At 41.3% G+C, this 20213-nt stretch overlaps 1 protein-coding gene across 2 annotated transcripts in view; it reads left to right on the forward strand.

Annotated features, from left to right (window-relative positions):
- Positions 1 to 20213, forward strand: part of LOC113024069 (TRIO and F-actin-binding protein-like) — a 100864-nt gene that overhangs the window by 79003 nt on the left and 1648 nt on the right. The window contains exons 2-18 of one of the 2 annotated variants that reach the window (XM_026170688.1): positions 4926 to 6074; positions 6431 to 6710; positions 9078 to 9238; positions 11150 to 11316; positions 11446 to 12578; positions 12918 to 13057; positions 14075 to 14240; positions 14327 to 14407; positions 15214 to 15246; positions 15480 to 15548; positions 15719 to 15808; positions 16120 to 16214; positions 17279 to 17918; positions 18068 to 18302; positions 19177 to 19288; positions 19415 to 19574; positions 19761 to 19874. In XM_026170688.1, coding sequence (XP_026026473.1) covers positions 6510 to 6710; positions 9078 to 9238; positions 11150 to 11316; positions 11446 to 12578; positions 12918 to 13057; positions 14075 to 14240; positions 14327 to 14407; positions 15214 to 15246; positions 15480 to 15548; positions 15719 to 15808; positions 16120 to 16214; positions 17279 to 17918; positions 18068 to 18302; positions 19177 to 19288; positions 19415 to 19574; positions 19761 to 19874 — 3597 coding nt within the window. In that variant the 5' untranslated portion in view covers positions 4926 to 6074; positions 6431 to 6509. Of the gene's footprint in view, positions 1 to 4925; positions 6711 to 9077; positions 9239 to 11149; positions 11317 to 11445; positions 12579 to 12917; positions 13058 to 14074; positions 14241 to 14326; positions 14408 to 15213; positions 15247 to 15479; positions 15549 to 15718; positions 15809 to 16119; positions 16215 to 17278; positions 17919 to 18067; positions 18303 to 19176; positions 19289 to 19414; positions 19575 to 19760; positions 19875 to 20213 lie in introns of both variants that reach the window. The other variant, XM_026170689.1, reaches the window with a different exon arrangement.

Here is a 20213-nt window from a genome sequence, read left to right on the forward strand (position 1 = left end):
CTCAAATAGTGCTCCTGGTGATGATGGGTGAGTGTTGTCAGGTGTGTGTGTGGGCCAAGGGCAGGAGCCCACAGTGAGCTCCGCCCAGGCAGAGAGGGAGAGAACAGAAACAGCAATTGTAGCCTTGTGGGGCCGACCGGGCAGGCACGGAGACCATGACACTTTAGGCATGAAAAGATGAATAAAAATACTTAAGGAAGAAATCCTGATTGAGGTTGTCATAATTCATACATGACAGGGTTAAATTACAATAATTACAATGAAACACGTCATACATCTATAGTAACATTAAACAACCAGTGGGTGGAAGGGTATGGAGTGACACATCAGTGTCCAATGTAGTCATTTATGTCCATCAACACTGACACAAATACAAAAAAACGGCCTTTGAATAGCTGTCCACTGTAGTGACCGCTATGCGTGAAAGGGTTAAACAATGTAATTTTTATTGTGAAAACTAGCTTTAAACTAACAATAAAAAAAAGTTTGTGTCCAGAATCACTTTCTATATACTGTATAATGCTCTATTTGAGCTCCAACACATGGAGTGTTACATTTATCCACCATACAGCTCCCAATCCATCAGTGAAAGGAAAAGATGGACTTTATGGGCAGGGATAGCTCAGTAGGTAGAGTGGTTGCCCCATGATCGGAAGGTCGGGGGTTTGATTCCCCTTAACAGCTACCCTGAGGTGCCCCTGAGCAAGGTACCGTCCCTACACACTGCTCCCCGGGCGCCCAATGGCTGCCCACTGCTTCACTGAGTGAATGGGTTAAATGCAGAGAGCAATTTCCCCACGGGGCTCAATAAAGTACAATAATGTACACACTTTCTTCTTCTTCTTCTTATAATAACAAATAATCAGGGAACTGAGTGATTTTTCTTTTACAGTGCTTTGTAAAAATAAGTACATCCCATAGTTCAATAGCCTGCAGCAACAGCTTTTGCAGCAATAACTTGAAATAATCATTTTCTGTAAAACTTCATTGGTCTCTTTTATGTTGTTGCAAGCCCTCTATAGTTTTGTACTACTTGTTTATTCCATAGAGATTTGAGGGCATTCTTTAGATTCCAGCACAGAATTTCAATCAGGTTGAGCTCTAGCTTTTGAATCGGCCATTCCAACAACTTGATTCTTTTGCTGCTGTGCTTGCTTTCATTGTCTATTTGCATTTTTAAGTCATGCAGAGAAGTTCATGGTCAACTCAGTGATGCTACACAGATGCTGTGGCTGCAAAACGAGCCCAAACTGTCAGCCCTCCACCACCATGCATGCTAGTATGAGTTTGTGCTGACATGTTGTGTTTTAATTAAGATAGTACGGTCAAACATTTCCACTTTGTTCTGTTATTTCTAAAGGACATTGTTCCAGGACAACTCTGCAAACTTGAGCAGTGCTGCCATGTTATTTTTATATAAAAGAGACTTTCTCCTGGAAACTCTTCGAAACAAGCCATACTTTTTCAGCATTTTTCTAAATGTACAGTCATGTGTTTTAGCATTTAGCATGCTAACTGAGTCTGAGATGTAACTCTTGAATTTTTGCATTTTCTCTGACCTTGTTAGGACATCCAAACCTAGAAAGCCTGACAGATAATGATAATGATTGATCAAGTGCATCTGAATATCAACACCTGGCTGGATGTACTTAGATGTACAACACCAGGAAAGGCGTACTTAGTTTTTCACAGGTCTGCCAAAATCTTAATTGAGGAGCCAATTCAGACCTTAGCTTCTAAGTGTGTTTATGAACAGTAGAGTCATCATCACTAATTACTCAGGAAAAACAGAAAAATTGACAATCAGAGAGCACATCCCTCTCCACTGCCAAGGACACATGCTTCTACTAACATTTGAAATGGATAGACCAAGGTTGCAATTGTATAGTAAAAATGATCCAGATCCACACGTTTTGCTTGCCTTTTTGTTTTTTCATGCTACATCTTTCCGCAAAGTTTATCAAAATTCAGTCAGCCAGTGTTTTTGAATAACCTTGCCAGAAAAAAAAAACAGCAACAGAAAACCTGGACTACCTCAGTGCTCAACATGGGGGAGGAATAAAATCTCTATGTGGCCATGAAATACAGTGGGGCAAAAAAGTATTTAGTCAGCCACCGATTGTGCAAGTTCCCCCACCTAAAATGATGACAGAGGTCAGTAATTTGCACCAGAGGTACACTTCAACTGTGAGAGACAGAATGTGAAAAAAAAATCCATGAATCCACATGGTAGGATTTGTAAAGAATTTATTCGTAAATCAGGGTGGAAAATTAGTATTTGGTCACCTCAAACAAGGAAAATCTCTGGCTCTCACAGACCTGTAACGTCTTCTGTAAGAAGCTTTTCTGTCCCCCACTCGTTACCTGTATGAATGGCACCTGTTTGAACTCATCATCTGTATAAAAGACACCTGTCCACAGCCTCAAACAGTCAGACTCCAAACTCCGCCATGGCCAAGACCAAAGAGCTTTCGAAGGACACCAGGAAAAGTATTGTAGACCTGCACCAGACTGGGAAGAGTGAATCTACAATAGGCAAGCAGCTTGGTGTGAAAAAATCAACTGTGGGAGCAATCATCAGAAAATGGAAGACATACAAGACCACTGATAATCTCCCTCGATCTGGGGCTCCACGCAAGATCTCATCCCGTGGGGTCAAAATGATCATGAGAACGGTGAGCAAAGATCCCAGAACCACACGGGGGGACCTGGTGAATGACCTGCAGAGAGCTGGGACCAAAGTAACAAAGGTCACCATCAGTAACACACTACAACGGCAGGGAATCAAATCCCGCAGTGCCAGACGTGTTCCGCTGCTGAAGCCAGTGCATGTCCAGGCCCGTCTGAAGTTTGCCAGAGAGCACATGGATGATACAGCAGAGGATTGGGAGAATGTCATGTGGTCAGATGAAACCAAAGTAGAACTTTTTGGTATAAACTCAACTCGTCGTGTTTGGAGGAAGAAGAATACTGAGTTGCATCCCAAGAACACCATGCCTACTGTGAAGCATGGGGGTGGAAACATCATGCTATGGGGCTGTTTTTCTGCCAAGGGGACAGGACGACTGATCCGTGTTAAGGACAAAATGAATGGGGCCATGTATCGTGAGATTTTGAGCCAAAACCTCCTTCCATCAGTGAGAACTTTGAAGATGAAACGAGGCTGGGTCTTCCAACATGACAATGATCCAAAACACACCGCCCGGGCAACAAAGGAGTGGCTCCGTAAGAAGCATTTGAAAGTCCTGGAGTGGCCTAGCCAGTCTCCAGACCTCAACCCCATAGAAAATCTGTGGCGGGAGTTGAAAGTCCGTGTTGCTCGGCGACAGCCCCAAAACATCACTGCTCTCGAGAAGATCTGCATGGAGGAATGGGCCAAAATACCAGCTACTGTGTGTGCAAACCTGGTAAAGACCTATAGTAAACGTTTGACCTCTGTTATTGCCAACAAAGGTTATGTTACAAAGTATTGAGTTGTATTTTTGTTATTGACCAAATACTTATTTTCCACCCTGATTTACGAATAAATTCTTTACAAATCCTACCATGTGGATTCATGGATTTTATTTTCACATTCTGTCTCTCACAGTTGCAGTGTACCTCTGGTGCAAATTACTGACCTCTGTCATCATTTTAAGTGGGGGAACTTGCACAATCGGTGGCTGACTAAATACTTTTTTGCCCCACTGTAGCTTTAATGCAGTCATTAACATGTTTACCTTGGTGTTAGTTTCAACTTGTGTGAGGTGAACTTTTCCAACTGCATTTCCATGGATACTGGCTCCACTCTCTCATTACACCAACTGCTGCCAGAGCAGCTGAATGTAGCTACAGTACGCATGTGACACACAGCAAAGACAAAAATATCTCCCCTTAATTGTCATTTTACTTGCCAAAAATCTTTAATTATACTTCGTCTTGGGAGTTCATTTGATACCGCTGCTTGACAAAATGTAGGCTTACGAAACTGTAATTAATCATCACAAACTGTGAACATGTTCTAAAACGAGACACATGCGCACACTCACAAGAAGCAAAGTGGGCCTGAGCGCTTCATTCTCAACTGTCATTTTATAACAAGAGGCAGATTAAAGTGCGTTTATAAATACACAGAACCTCTGCGGACGTTTGATGAGCAGTGTGGGGATCTACAAGCAGATGGTCCGTGGCCAGGCACTGTAGGGGGAGAAAACAGTAGAGAGTGATTGTGAGCATTTAATGTTTGTCCTCAGTTTGTGTACTGTACGTCCCTGTTGAAACCAAAGGCCCCCTCTCGTGGCTTGCTCAAGCATAATAATCCCAGAAGAAAGCAGACTGAGTATTCCCGATAGAAATTAGCCAATGATGCCAGCAGCTCTCAGAGATTTGCTCACTTATAGGAGTTTGCTGCAAAAAAAATTGGCTGTGTTACTGAATTTGAATTAAATTAGTTGAGTTCATGTTCTGTATTACCTTAACTTTTTTTCTGTGGCCCATTTTGTTTAGGCTAAGGTTGTTTGAATTCAATCCATCAAATAATTTGATATCAAGAAATATTAGATACACCATTAGAGATACAGGGCTGGGCCCCTTTTTGTCTTGAGAACTGTCTTAATATGAATATCACAGCAGAAACTTGTACTCAGACCAGGCAATGTTTGAAGTATTGTGTCCATTTGCTATTCTTAGCTGACAGGAGTGGCACCCGGTGTGGTCTTATGCTGCTGTTAAGGTGTTGTGCATTTAGATATGCTCTTCTGCACAGCTTGGTTGTATTGAAAGGTTATTTGAGTTACTGTTGCCGTCCTATGAGCTCAAAGCAGTGCAGCCATTCTCCTCTGACCTCTGGCATCAACAAGACATTTTTATCCATAGAACTGTTGCATTTTCATATATTTATTTGTTATGACTCAGGGAAAACATTTTCTTCTGCTTTTCCAATTCAGGGTTGTTGGGGACCAAGAGAGTACCCTGCAGAGAACCCACACAGACACAGGGAGAACAACAACCTTCTTGCTACAAAGCTGCTATGGCCTCCATCACTACAACTTTACAGACATTTAACACCCATATGAGCATCAGCGAGTAACACCACTAAGTGTTGCTAGATTAAAGTTTCTGTACTGTGATTACCCTGGTATCAAGCCAATACTAATAACACAAATGACTTATGGTGTTTATTTGCAGCCCCCATATTGTGTAGGTGCAGGAAAATGGCCTCAGACTCATCACTGAAATTTACTAAACTCTCTTAAATACTTGATAATCTAAATGTGAGTGGACTGCATGTAAAAAATTACAAATCTGCAAACATTTTTACTCGATTGGCAGGCTTTAGGCAGAAAAATGAGAGGCCCTACAGTGTAAAACTGTGTGTTTGTTTTACTTTAATATAAAGACAGGAAATTGCAATCAACCAGCAGACAAACCCTTATGCGGAACTGCTGGTGTTCCCACTTGGTTACTTATGTCCCAGTGTTACCAGTCTTTTTGCCAAGCTAAGCTATTAAGGTGCTTGATGTAGTTTCAGAGGTTTCAGCACCTGGCTTAAAGAACAAATATCCCAAAAAACGATTATTTGAAAGTTTTCGATGTTTAGTGTTTGTGGTGAATACACATGAATAAGACAAAGGTCGAGGACATACATCCACAATTTAATTTTTCCCTAATCTTAAGAACAACATCAGTTTCTGTGTTTACTTTCTTGCACCCAGTAAAAATTATTATTTAAGATACAGTATGATTTGGTCATGTGTATCATGTTATGTTGGTTGTACTCTCTGTCCAGTTATCTCTTTCCTTTGAGGCTTCAGGGTGAGGGCAACCATCTGTGCAGCAGCACATCATCAGCCATAAGACATCTGTTAAGAGGAGTTAGTGCTCAGTTTCATTTTCTAAAGGTGATGATACCTGATAGGACACAATTGCCATATTGGGGCCCTGTGAGAACCAATGAAAGTTTGCTTTCTGACAAAAGACCACAGTCTTTAACTCCTGCATGGTAGCACGAGATCATTTCCATTCTGATGTCAAGTTTTGCTGGAGGATTCTTTTTTGGATATAACCTCTGTAAACCATTGGATTATGTCACCAAGGTAAACAATTTTTTATTTTCCATTAGAGATTTACAAACCATTAATATATACTTCACAGACATATACTAGGGGGTTTCTTTTACAAGCAGGTGAGCAGGTGTAAAGGTATACAAGCAGTAGTGGTGTGTATTTCACTTTAGTTCAGCATTACATACACAACACTGTAAGTGCTATGACTCAATGAGATCAATTTATAGCAACAGAGCAGCTGTTTTTTAAGAATCATGCTTCAGCTTATAAGCAATTCAGATATAAAAAGCTAGAGAATTAACCTTTAATCTCCTAAAGTCTGCTTAATTAGTATAATAAGTATTCAATTGTTTTGATTGTGTTTATGCTAATGAACTCCCACCAAGATCCCACCAAGAGCCTCCTGGGAAATAACAGCACTCCAGGTGCAATGAAACCAGTCAATCAAATGGAGTTAGAGCAGTAATGTGTCTGGAAATGTGCACCCTAAGCTTCGGAGGACAGGACAGGACCATGTCGCCCCCTGCTGAAGACTGTTACTGTTGCCAGTTCCAGCCCAACACCTTTGACCCCTCCCGCTGTAGCTCCTGCCTGCGGCCAGATCACATGCACGTCAGCGGCGCTCCTGCAGCAGATGCTGCACAACAGGATACTCTGCAGGAGCTGGTATGTAGCTACATCAGCTACTGTGCTTTCTGTGTAGCCACCTGGGTATGTACAAAGTCTTTAAATTAAAGATAAAGCATCGTTCAGCTGATCATATAACTGATCACAAGGCCACTTACAAGTTTTTAAACCTAGAAGAGGGATTTGAGCATTTCCCAGGTCTTTTTGACCAGATCCCAAAAAACCAAATGTGGAGCAAGGGTCATGTTTGTGTTGCTAAAGATACTAAAGAATGGAAACTAAAGGTTTTTATGGTCTCACAAAAAACCTTTAGTTTATTTTATTGCCTGTTTTATTTTCTCTTTTTAAATCTTTTTATGACTTGTAATCTTATGTGCAGCACTTTGTGATTCTGTCTTGAAAGGTGCTATATAAATAAAAACGTATTTATTTATTATTATTATTAATACCCTTTATTACAGTGACCTAAAACTTGTAAGTCTTACTTTAGCTACTATCTGTCTGGTAATCCTCTGCTTCATTAAGGATGCATACATATATTGCCAGAGGTTTCTTCTTGTCAAAAGGGAGTTTTTCTTTTCCACTGTTGCCAAGTACTTGCTCAAAGGGGGTCGTTTGATTGTTGGGGTTTTCTCTGTGTTTTTCTAGAGTCTTTAATTTCATTTGATTTCATTTGATTTGGCACCATATAAATAAAATTGAATAAAATTGAAATTGCTTTGACTTGAACAGATGGTCAGGATCTCTGTGCTAAGCAGAGTCAAAGGTTGGAGGCAGATCGTTTGTTATGGTGAAGCAGCCAAAGTTTTGATAAAACTTTAAACAATTTATTCACAAATTTGAAAATGATGAAGCTATGAATTCTTATATCCAAAAGATAAAAGGTCAAGTTTGGATTAACACAGATTTAAAGAAGAACTTTCTGATTAGCACAGATATACCGCCTTACCCTTATGGTCTCTGACTGGAAGCCCTCATTGAGGTGATGAAAATTGTAGATCCATTCTTTTGTGATTTATTCAGTCCAACAGCTCAAAAACAATTCACAAGCGCAACATAATTTTGGTTTGTTTCCTAGGTAACCAGCCCATATTTATAATTCATACGATGGGTGCAAAACAGGGTCAACATTGCACAGTTCTATATATTTGTGTACCAAAGGTTCAGGTTGACTACCCAGATGCTCAGATTCTTTGCTTATACGACAGTTTTATAAACATTTAAAATCAAATAAAATGACAATTTACAAGAATGATGTCAGCCTGTAATACAATTACCAAGTGATAAAATTGTGGAGGTGGGAGAAGGATGGTGGCATTTGATTCTGTATCATTAATTAATGAAAGCTCATTACCATCCTTAGGGAATAGGTTGTAATCTGATACGCCCATATTACACATGCAGGCACATATCCTCGTGCAACACCGGCCCACTTAACTTATTATTCAGAGCAATGTCATTGTGAAACTTATGTTAGTCAACATCATGACTCGAATGTAGATTTTATTTTCAAGTGAAAACAGAGTAAAACAAATGCATTTTATTTAGTCCTGCATCCAGGAAGCATCAGGAGCTAAAATGAGAAGAAAAAGTTTTGTGTTAATGAGAAGCTGACCAGAAGGAGAGATCAAGATAATGATAAGAAAGACAGTAAGTGGGCAGTTCTGGTGATGTAAAAGCACTGGAGCAATGAAATAATGATGAGCATGACCAGAGACTAGCTTGAGTTACGTCCTGTGCAGGCTAGATGTGTTGGCTTAGCTGGAACGACTGGAGAAGCAAAGACAGAAGTGGCTACACAGCTTTGACAGCAGATTTGCCTGAAGGTCAGTGATCAGTGACAGTAAGTGGAATTTGTGTTAATGCTCAGACTCAGCAAGTTAGTTTGTTTTTTACTTTTGTATAAAAATTCAGTTTGTTTTGCTGTGACTTGTTTGATTTTTAAAGTGAGTAGACACATGCCATCACATAGTTGCTGTATGAAGCTTTTAGTGGGTCATAATTAGATATAAGCATTGGCTGGTTTATTGTAAATCCAAATAACTGAGAAACCTGCACTTTTAGGAGGTTAAATATTTTTTAAGAATTGCAGAATAATTCAAATTAGACAAGGCTGCAGTCACTATGCCAAACTGACAATTTTGGTTCCCATAAATTTGTTGAATTCTGTCGTTTTTTTGGTTTTAAATTGGTTGAGTTATCCAAGTTAGGACTGCTAAACATGTTATTACTGAACTGTTATAAAAAAAAAAGCAGACATTATTTCGACACTTTTACTTTGAGTTGAAATAGTTTTCAAAAATAGAGACAAAACATTCTGATTGACAGCATTTTTCTTAGTTTAAATATCTAATTGTCACTATTAATCCAAATGCTTAAGATATGTTTCTGCTCCCCACAAACCAGGATACAGATGATGATGATGACGACACATGTGCCCTGTCTGAGGTGACCACAAGTGCCAGTAGTGATGATGTCAGAGGCGGTTGGACCTACGAGTGGAGTCTAGAGCACAGTCTGAGTCCTGAGTGGGAACTTAATATCGGTGATACTGACATACAATCCAGGTGAGTGTATCCAGTGTCCCGTTTTTAAGAAACCACTTTTTTACCAAGAACCTGCCTGTACTATATACACTGAGTTAGTGAACGAGTATCACTGACTGGCCAGCTCAATAACATCCATTAGCTCAATCATGGAGTTGTGATCATAAATTTATGTACACTCATCATGGGTGTGAATGTCATGGTAATTCTGGGGTATTAATAATGTGAACTGTAATGTCCACTGTATAGATTTTTAAAAACAAGAGCTGGGTGCACAAGTTTTAATGTATTTTGGATTTTCTTAAATCCACACAGGGTCAAAAGTATACCCTCATTAATATTTGGTTAAATGTCCCTTAAAAAGTTGCACCTCAACCAAACTGTTTTGGTCGTTTCTGGCATAATTCTGGATACATATTTGATCACTTTTTATGGCAGTATTGGTAGAGTTCATTTACATTTGTGGTTTTCCTTACACAACTGTGGCTTCAGTCCTCAATAGGGTTGATGTCGGGGCTTTGAGACGACCATTCACAAAGCTTAATGTTAAGCGTGCTTTATCCATTCCAAACCCGTTTTGATGTGTGTTTGGGGTCATTGTCATGTTGGAACACTCAATTGCATCCCAGGATCAAGCCTCAAGACGTCGATGTGAGATGAAGTTGATGAATTTGGAGGAAGAATTTGGTCCTCCTTTTTTTTATTCACCATTTTTGTACAACGTCCCAGTACCACTGGCAGCAAACCACAAACCTCACTTGATCCCTAGCTTCCAGAGTCTAAAGTGCCGATAGTTAAAAAAAAACAACATATATAGTTCTTGATATTTTAAATGTTCTTGCTTTGGTGAGCTCTAAACTTTTGAGGAAAAGGTTTAGACTAAGTGGGGCTTTCAGGAGGAAGAGGACCTGATTGACTGCTGATGGTGCTGGATGTTGTGGTGCCACAATAATGATAACTGATCTGTTTATTGATAGTGCAGACACAGTGAGCTTCTCTATCTGGAAATTCAGCATAGAAAGGGGTGCATAATTATCAACATAAAATGTAATAATTACATCAGTGTTTTATACACTTCATCTGTGTGGACAAAAATCTGCTCTCATCATATTTCCATAATAACTACCGTAGCACTCGGGGCATCTGTTCAAATCACTGAATATGCACTGTTCTCTCACAGTGTAGTGATCTCAGAGAGTCTCTAACTATAACTCAGGCTCTATATTCGGTACACTGAGTCTTTTCCTCTTATCACAGCTGCAGCAGCACCGGTGAGTCTCTACACACTCCTCTAGCATTTTATATTTATTTGAAAAATCTGTTGAAACTTGAAGATGGTCTTAAGAATACATCTGCTTTTATAAATGGCATACTAAGAAGGAGTAATGATATATAAATGATGAATTAAGTACATGATAACACCTAACTAATACATTAATAATGCCAATAATTAAGTTGATTAAGCTAATAATTAAATTAATCTGTAACTTAATTGACGTATGAAAAAAATCAATGCTGTTTATAGAAATATATATTTTATATATAACCTACTGACGGTGCTAATCCATAAAATGAATACGTGATCAGTCTTAATCCTTCTGACCTGTAAGCCCGACCTCCAAAATTCTTGTACGTAAAATTAAATACCATGTGAGCAGGGGCTGTTTTGATGGTTTCCTCTGCTGATCATAATTAAGTTCTGAGTTCCTCTGAAAGTTCCTGTATGGAAAAAGAAGATTAACATTATTTTCCTTCTTTGTTTAATGCCAAGAGTTTAACGAAAGACAAAGCTGATGGAAATCTTAGACTGACAGCACAGCAGATGTGTAAAGATGTTCTTGAAGCACTTCTTCACTAACTTGAGCAAACACTTTAGATGCATTCAAATAACAATTTATCGCCCATCGACTGATTGTCTGCTACCTCTCCCAGCTCTCCAAATCAGTTGGATTCTTCAGAGAGGGGCCGATCCCCCAGCTTGGAGCGGTACTGTGTGGCTCAAAGAGAAATGACACGGCTGGACTCCTCTCCCCCACAAGGCACTGAAAGCTCCTGGATGGATGAGAGGAGAGGGAGAAACAGGTCCCGCCAGGCGTCAGGTCAGTCACAGGCATGCATCCCAGTTAGAACTAAACTCCATCATGAGCATTTTACAGAAAGATAATCCTCTCTGATAAGCTATTTACATTTACATTAAGGCAATGATCACAGATTTGTTTGATTTTCAGAGTCCTGGGGAGATAGGGGACAAGAGAGCGGTTACTTCTCTCCCGACAGAAGAGGTGATGGTGAGCAGCAGATTGAGGAGGACAAAAAACGTCAGTTTCGTTACTACGAGCGGGGGCATCCCCTTCCAAGCAACTATGTTCCCGAGCCCAAGGCCTGTGTCCCTTACAGGAACGTCAACCTGGGAGTGCCTTCCCAGCGAAGAAATCATGAGACGTATATGCAGGAAACTTGGAGAAGTGAATCCCCGCAGAGATACACATACCACTCAAACTTTAGACGAGGAGATTCCCTGACAAATTCTCCGACACGTCACAGCTCTATGAGTCCAGAACGCTACAAGCTCACCGAATCGCCTGTGGGAGCTCAGAGAGGGAGCTCCCTCTGTAGGAGTCAGACTCGGTCTCATACTTCATCTCACAGCTCTCCACAGCTTCCATCATATGGTCCTTCTTGCCATACATCAGGCTGGTCCAGTCCATCCTGCCGGAAGTTGTCCAATGCCTCTCGCACCGCGTCTCCCTCCAGGGCCACACCATCTCACAGGCGTGCAGGCTCTTTGCTCTCACAGAATGGTGAATATGATGCTATAAAGGGATATAGTCGAGAGTCAGGAAGTCCATCACAAGCTTCGAACAGGCACAGTTTAGACTCTGAGAAGCTGTACAGAAATCTCGAGTCTATCTCCCGTCGTGGCTCGTCGGCTCTTCAGCAAAATTCATATGAGCTATCCCAACCATCCCCACGAATCAGAACAGCTGTCAACAGCTTGACCAACACTCGAACTCGGAACAGTCGTGACGTTTCACCAGCCAGGAACGGCTACGGCACCAGCCACTCCCCACAAAGAGAACCCTGCTCCAGAGACAGCAGGCTGAGTCCACAAAACTCATGGCAGGGGTCCGCACACTCTTTACTCAGCATCCCGGCCTCACCTGGATCCTCGTCATCGAGGCGGGGCACAGTCTCGCAAGTCTTTGGTGGATCACTGTCACAAGCTACAATTACAGGAACAGATGAAGCCGATGAAGGAAAAAACAAAGTCATAGGTGACCGAAGCAGGAGCGCCATTAGACGAGGCATGGACACCCTGCTGATCTCTGAACCCAAAAAGGCTGCTGTAGATGCTGAGGAGGTAAATAAGTCGTGTGAGCAGGAATTTGGCTGATTGTCAACCTTGAGTTGTTAGCCAATGAACATACTGTGGATAATGCTCCTTTCTGGCACTTAGAATGACTAAACCTATGAAAAAAGACTTAATCTTTAATTCACAACTAGCAACTGACACAATAAACTCATTAGGAAGTGTTTAAAGTGGTAAAGTAAATATTCCATTATGCCATATTAATGAAATGAAGATTTAAGGCACTCCTGCACTTGCTTCAGTTTTTAGAATTATCTATTTGTTTAACAAACACTATATAAAAATCAGTCTTGCCACATGCTAACATGCTAAATCTTTTCTAAATCTAAGGTGGGGATGACCATAGATGATTACATAGTGCTGGCTGATATTCCCAAGATCCAAGTGGAATCAGAAGAAGAGTTTCCAGGGCTGAGGTTGAGGAACCAGAGTCCCAGTCCATGCAGGGACCAGAGACTCAGGACATACAGGTTGGTGATGTGGCATTGTCTCACTGCTAGTTTTGAGCACTTGCATCTGTTTAAACACCTAACTGGGCCTTACCTAAATGCCAACCGAAATGTGGTTGGACACAGAAATATTCAGCTCATCCAAGACTGACAGAGGTTCTGAGATGCACACGCTAGCCAAAATAGGCTTTAGCAGTTATAGTTGAAGTTTTCTTACCACATTTTAAACCTTATAAATCTTCAGTTGTAATGTTGCAGGAACCAAAATCAACATTAACAGCACTTCATATTGCCTTTCACTACTTAACTGCTACAAAAGAAACTAGTGGATAAAAGTGTTTTGTAGTCAGTGACTGCCTGAATTATCTCCTCTGAGATGCTCTGGTAGGTCTTCAGGGCAGCCACCGGCTGGCTGTTATTTGCTTTCTTCGCCTTCAGTTTTTGGCTTCAGTTTAAAAAAAAAAATTAAAAGGCATGCTCTGTTAGGCTGAGATCAGCTGACTCACTTGGCCATTGAATCTTTGCCTTGAGAAACTGAGATGTTTGTGCAGTATGTTTTGGGTCATTATCCATTTGCACCGTGAAGAGTTGTCCAATCAATTTCTCGGCATTTGGCAGAACCTGACCACAAAGTATAGCCCTGTAAATGCTCAATTCATCCTGCTACTTCTATGAGCAGTCACATCACCGGTAAACACCAGTGACCTTATTCCATTGCACTCTCTGATAATTGTATAAAAATGGCTGTAATCCATAAACAGTTAGTGCAATACTTTGGTTCAGTTGCTTCACTTAGTGTTTAAAGTCTGGACTTGTGCACTACAATCTGCTGTGATCTGTGCGTCACTCCTTCACTAGCTGGAAAATTAGTGGGCAGAAAACTCTTTGAAGATATGTATTTATCTGATGTGGTAACTGATAGCATTAATTTATGGCCTGAGAAAATAAACATGCTCTTGAACCTTTTGCAGAGGTCTGCAAAAGTTCACTTTCAAAACATATTTCCTCTTTTCATTTCCTCTACACATTAACTTTAAGGTATCAAGATGAAATAGACAGATCGAGCCAGTTCTACAGTTCAAGGCTGGAGTCAGATGAGAGGGGGAGAGGCAGAGAGAGAGGGAGAGACAGACGGGAGAAATGTCGAGACTCTGAGAACGGACGATCGTCTCGGAGACGATCGGCAGCATCTCTTCATACACAGGTAAGATGCAGTCACTGCAGGCATGTTTATCACAAACAGCTGTGTTTAAAAAGGCAAGAACATCCTGTCTGTTTAATCCATCAAAGACCTCAGAGAGCCAGAGTGGAAAACACAGATCCTCCAAGGTGAATGAGCGACCGGCTCCTCCTGAACGTCTGCAGACACAGGTGAGCACTGTCTCATGACTTCCTGCGTCTGTATATATCACACGAGCATTTGGAGGAAAATAGGTCATTCATGTATTTCAGCCCCTCGCAGAGACACACACTCGCAGGCAGAAGTCATTACCTAGCACTCTGTGTTTTAGGGCAGCATGTTCATTCGATTTATCATCTTTATTAATAGGTTCCAGGACGGTTTCAGTTAACTGTTTCCTGTATTTGCAGTGTTGTGCTGTCATGACTAAAACAGCTGAGTCACTGTACACTGATGGATGACCACGAAATGAAACGTTCAACAATGTTTCTGTTTCACTGTTGAAAACTTTTTTTAGTAGTTCACACAGCATTTCCATATGTAGGCACCTCTGTATGTGTGAAACTTTTATGACATCCTCTTTACATATCACATCGGGCACTTCTTCCAACCTAATTCCTCTATTTCTCCTCCTCTTCATATTACGATAACAACGGATCACATTCGTCATACACGGTGAGTATTTTTCAGTTGGTACTATCGTTCTAATAATGTACCGTCGGTTCCCCTTTCCCTTCCTTTCTCCCTCTGACAGTTTGATGGTTCACAGAAACTACACATCTTCCTCTTTGAATGTTCCTGTTCAGTTGTATTTTTCTCTATCTGCACCTCGCCACATGCGTCGATCTGTATTAGTTATCTCAAGAGTGCAGTCGTCTGTTTCCGACAGTTTCCGCTTCCTCTAGTTTCACAATGAAGTGTGAGAGATAAACCACAAAGAGAGCTCTTTCATTCTGTTTGCTCGTATCGCTTTAATTGCAGATGTTGTTTCTCAAAGGGGTGGATGTCCAGACTGGATGAACATGGCAAGGTAAAGGTATTCTTTTGAAAAACGTATTATATTTAACTAAGATGCTGATTCTAGCTTTAACCACATCCTCATAAAACCTGCCAGACAGGCTCAAAACACCACCAACGTGACTCATCATCGTGAAACATCTTGAAAAGAGTCTACATACTGTAGAAATGAATGCCAACGAATGGATTTGATGGTCATGGCACCAGTTAGTTCATCCTTGTCCATGTTTACTGTGCTTTCCGCAGTGGAGGAAACACTGGTTTGTTCTCGGTGACACCTCGCTGAGATACTACAGAGACTCAGAGGCTAAGGAGGTATGACACTAAAGCAGTTTCTGGTGTGCTGTTTTTGCACAATCAGGAAGACTTTATGAAGTTTGTTTTTTGATACCAGTAGGTCAGTTTCCTGAAAAATTAATTGTTTGGGGGAGAACTGTGACCTTATTTGACTCAGCTAAAGTTATGCTGCTCTTGTCGTGCTGCAGTCAGATGACCTGGATGGAGAGATCGACCTGACGTCCTGCGTGAATGTGTCAGATTGTGATGTGGACAAGAACTACGGACTCCAAATACAAGTATGTATTTACAGCACTTTTGTTTTTTCTATATAAATAAAATTGAATTCAATTTCAATTATTAATGGTGTTGCTCAGTAGACGAAAACACTGTCAATTAATGTCTGTGAAGGTTCTCAGTCATCCAGGTCAATTAATCGCACCTCCACCCCCCCAACTCCCAGTTTCACAGCCAGACAAAAAGATGTTTGGCTGCTTCCTGTTTAACGCGTATATGTGTATGTGTGTGTGTGTGTGTGTGCGTGCGTGCGTGCGTGCGTGTGTGTGTGTGTGTGTGTGCGCGTGCGATTGTGTCTCTTGATCTGCCCCAGACAAAAGGAGCAGTGTTCACTCTCTCTGCTGTGACATCCAGAATTCGGAAAAATTGGTTGAAGTTACTGAAGCAGGCGATCCAGAACAACACACAGTGAGTCTGGCACTATGGTGGGAGACAGTGAGACAGAAAGTGTTCAGATCCTTTAATGGGGACTTAAGGAACACATGAAAGTGTAAACATATTGTAATAATATTCAGAAAATAAATAATATCTGCAAAATGTACCCAAATTCTTAGTGCACATAGAATATGTGATCAGTGTGTTTCGCTTTTACATATTACATTGTTTTATTACTATTATTAATGCATTAGGCTTAATGCAGCAGACTGTGACTGTTGTAGCTGCTGGAACTGGAGTTCATTTCAAGAACCATATACACTATTTATTACATACATACACTATTTAGTCATTTCATTTAACTTAGAACCTGATGCGTGTAAAGCAGTCTGGCTGGATTGTTTGATGTACGTCATTTCCCTGATTTGTCTCTCTTCACTGAAACTGTCAAATAAAGGCGATTCTGGGTCGAGGTGGGTGCAAGCCGATGAGGCAGGTTACAGTCTGGACAGGTAGTTTGTCGCAGGGCTAACACGGAGAGGCAGACAACTATTCATGCTCACACTCACACGTACAGCCAATTTAGAATCACCAGTTAACTTAATCTCTCTGGATTGTGGGAGGAAGCTGGATTACCCACACATGCACAAGAAGAACATGAAAATTCCTTACAAAAGGCCCAGCCAGTCAAAAGAACCCCTTCTTGCTGTGAGGCATCATTGCAAAAGTTCTTTCTACTTTCTTATTTTTATAGTTTTATATTATTATTTTTTTTCATAGAATTAACTAGCCCTGTACCTGCGCACTTCATAGACTTTGTGCATTTCATTACCAAAGCAGTAAATGATCTTAAATTAAATTAAAATTACTGGTATCTCTTGATCTTAATTAGTGGCAGACAGAACAGAAACACCGTACATGGTGAATACTTGATGTTTATCATAGTGCTAAAATCCTCAGTCTCCAAAAACAAGATCTGAACATTTCTGTGGAGCACGGCTATGATTGGGTGGTCTGCCTGCAGCGGACCTTGTCTCTCTTATCTTTCTTTGAATGTGTAACTCTACTCTCCTGTATTTCCCTCATTCGGACCTCAGCCAATCAGACATCGGCAGCGAGAAAGAGAACCCCCTCTCCCGGAGACCGTCACCATGCCAACCCCCTGCTCAGTTCACCTGCAAGGATTCGGGCTATGAACCTGCCACTTGCACCTCCACCACTAGAGCTGCAAACTCCTACCAGACCGAAATCCACCACCAAGCAGCAGACAGAGATCTGGGTGCGGACTTATCGCTAGCCAGTCAGAGAGAGGAAGGGGAGTGCTGGGACCGCGAGCAGGCAAAACGACTGGAGGAGAGGAACAAGTGGTTTGAGGAGGGGCTCCCCGTCAATGAGATGGGCAGCAGGTGGGAGTCCATGGAGCTGAAAAAGGGGAGTGTACCTGTGCCTGTTATTGAAACTATGGACTCTGAAGTTAACAGGAAGTGGGTAGAATTTGAGACAATGTCATTTCAGGACATGAGCTCACAGTCTCTCATAGGCACCCAGGCTTATCAGTCAAGCACCGCACAGGCATCTGCATCTCTACTTACTCCCCAGAGAGATCACTCACCACCTCAAGAGGTCAACCAGTCTGTCACCGGGTCACAAACTGATACATCAAACATGAAGGAGGCTCCTCCATCCATAAATGGCGCCCAGATCACAATGAATACAGCTGAAGCACTGCAAAAAGAGGTAGGAGAGAACTTTCAATTTAAAAAAAGCGATGCACAGAGTCAGGGCAAGAAAATTATACTATTATCCAACAGGGATCGGGATTTCAGTCTTTTTTTTCACCTCCTCCCTCTCTACCCTTACACATTTTCTATAAAACAATCTTCCAGGCTGTTTTTCTTCGAAAGCAGGTGGAGAGCATTAAGAGGGAGCGTGCGGCCATGGGTATAGAGGTGGAGAGTCCCTGTGGCACTGGGGCACCTTGTAGGGCCAGACTGGAGGCCATGGAAGTAGCACACAGGAAAGCACTGCAGGAGCTGCAGGAGAAGCATGCCAAGGAGATAAAAAAGCTAGAAGAGGAAAAAGACAGGATGCTACAGGAGGAGAGCCAAGCAGCTGCTAAAGGTGAGTCACGGAGTATCAACAGTAACAGCAGCTTCAGCTAAACATGAGGATTTGCTTTTTGCTCTCTGCAGGGTGCAGTATTTATTTTAACTAAAATAAATAATTATGAATCTTAGCCCTTGGTCCCTTACATGCATGTTACACAGTCATATCATTTATCAAGATTGAATTCCTTCAGTCCTAAACATCACAATAGTAGAGTAGATACTAGACTCCAATTTACTTTGAAAGTTAATCTTTTGAAAATAAAGATCTTGCTTTAGGTATGAGGGACCATTAATTTATGACCGTAAGGCAGTATGCAACTATCCATCCACTCTCTTAGCCAGTTAATCCAGTGAGGGTGTTTTCTACGAATTCCCTCTTACGGCTCAGACTAAATCCTGGAAAAGATTAAAGTTGTGCACAAATCATTTCAGCCATTATTAGACCTACCGAGGATGACAGTGTGAAACGACTGCACTGAAATGACTCTTCTTTATTCGTCATCTAAGTGAAGAAATTGATTAATTCATTCTTTCATCTAAATTTTAACTTTTTAGGGACCTGCACTAAAACGTATTTCATGCCAAAAAAGGCATTTATTGATTTGCAATTCAGTAAAATTAACATTTCTTGACTGATACATGAGAGTCAAGAAATCATCAGCTCACACATATGAGAAACCTATTAATACCAAGTGTGTACACAAAAAAGGAACTGGACTTGGAGTCATAGTGCAACAAAACAGTGGTGCAAAAATAGAATATATGGTATTTACTGTATACAGTACTACCTACTGATGCTGCTGTCACCTGCAAGCCTATTTTTGGTGTTCTTGTTTTAAGGTTGTTTACCAAATGCATTAACTAGCTAACTTACTGTTCATCAAAAGCTATGGAGGCACTGAGAGCAGCTCACAGAGAGGAGCTGGAGAGACAAGTGGAGAAGGCCAGGAAGTCGTTCGCAGGAGCGGCACATGTGGATTCATCGTGCCGAGGGCAGGCGTAAGTGTACCATAGCCCTCCTCGCTGCAGGCTGAAGATGTTCTACACTTGACCACACGCCTGTTGTGATGCATTATAATTAAGACCTCACAAAAACCTCACAACTCGTGTGTTTGTGCATGCCAGGCTCCAGGCGGATGTCTTGCACTCTGAGTTAGATGTGCTGTCAGAGCGTTACTCTCAGAAGTGCCTGGAGCTGGACCGCGCTGAACACAGCAGTAAGAGCCGAGAGACAGAGCTCGGACGCAAGGAGAAGGAGCTGGAGCAGCTCAGAAGAGAGAACCAGGTTTCTGCACAGCCTTTGTTTGCAAATGAATTTGAATACAGAACAACATGATGTGTTAGAAAGTGAAACGATGACCTTCACATCCTCTTTATTTTATTCTTATACGTTTACATATTGAGGAAACATAATAAAGAAGCACATACATTGTAATACTTCTTATTTCTGAGCTACACATCTCTGTTACAGGATCTCAAGGCCAAACTGGCAGAAGAGATCAGCCGTATGCGGTATTTCATCACAGGTCAGAGGTCGGATGTGGTATCCCTTTGCAACACTGAGTGCGCTGCATCAGAATTAGAGGTATTGATTAGAGTTTCTTATATGAAAAGAGATAAGCTGAAAAATATATTTGCCCACGCTCAAACCAACTTTATTTATAGCTGTGTGGAAATATTAAAGGTCAAATGTTGACGTCACTGTCATCACTGGGAACCTCACAACAGCATCTGATCTATGTCTGTGGGATTTTGAACCCACTCCATAAAAACAAATGGATCAAAGTGTTTTCTTTTGCCTTGTATCCTGATTTAATGACCCCCTGTGGCGACTGTCACCTGTTTCTTGGCCTCATTTTTGTTGAGCATTCAGCTGCAGTACATATCGCCACCTACAGGCTGAAATAAAGTACATCATCATCCT

The sequence above is a fragment of the Astatotilapia calliptera genome, chromosome 6, assembly GCF_900246225.1.
Source record: "Astatotilapia calliptera chromosome 6, fAstCal1.2, whole genome shotgun sequence".
In the NCBI taxonomy this organism is placed as follows: domain Eukaryota; kingdom Metazoa; phylum Chordata; class Actinopteri; order Cichliformes; family Cichlidae; genus Astatotilapia; species Astatotilapia calliptera.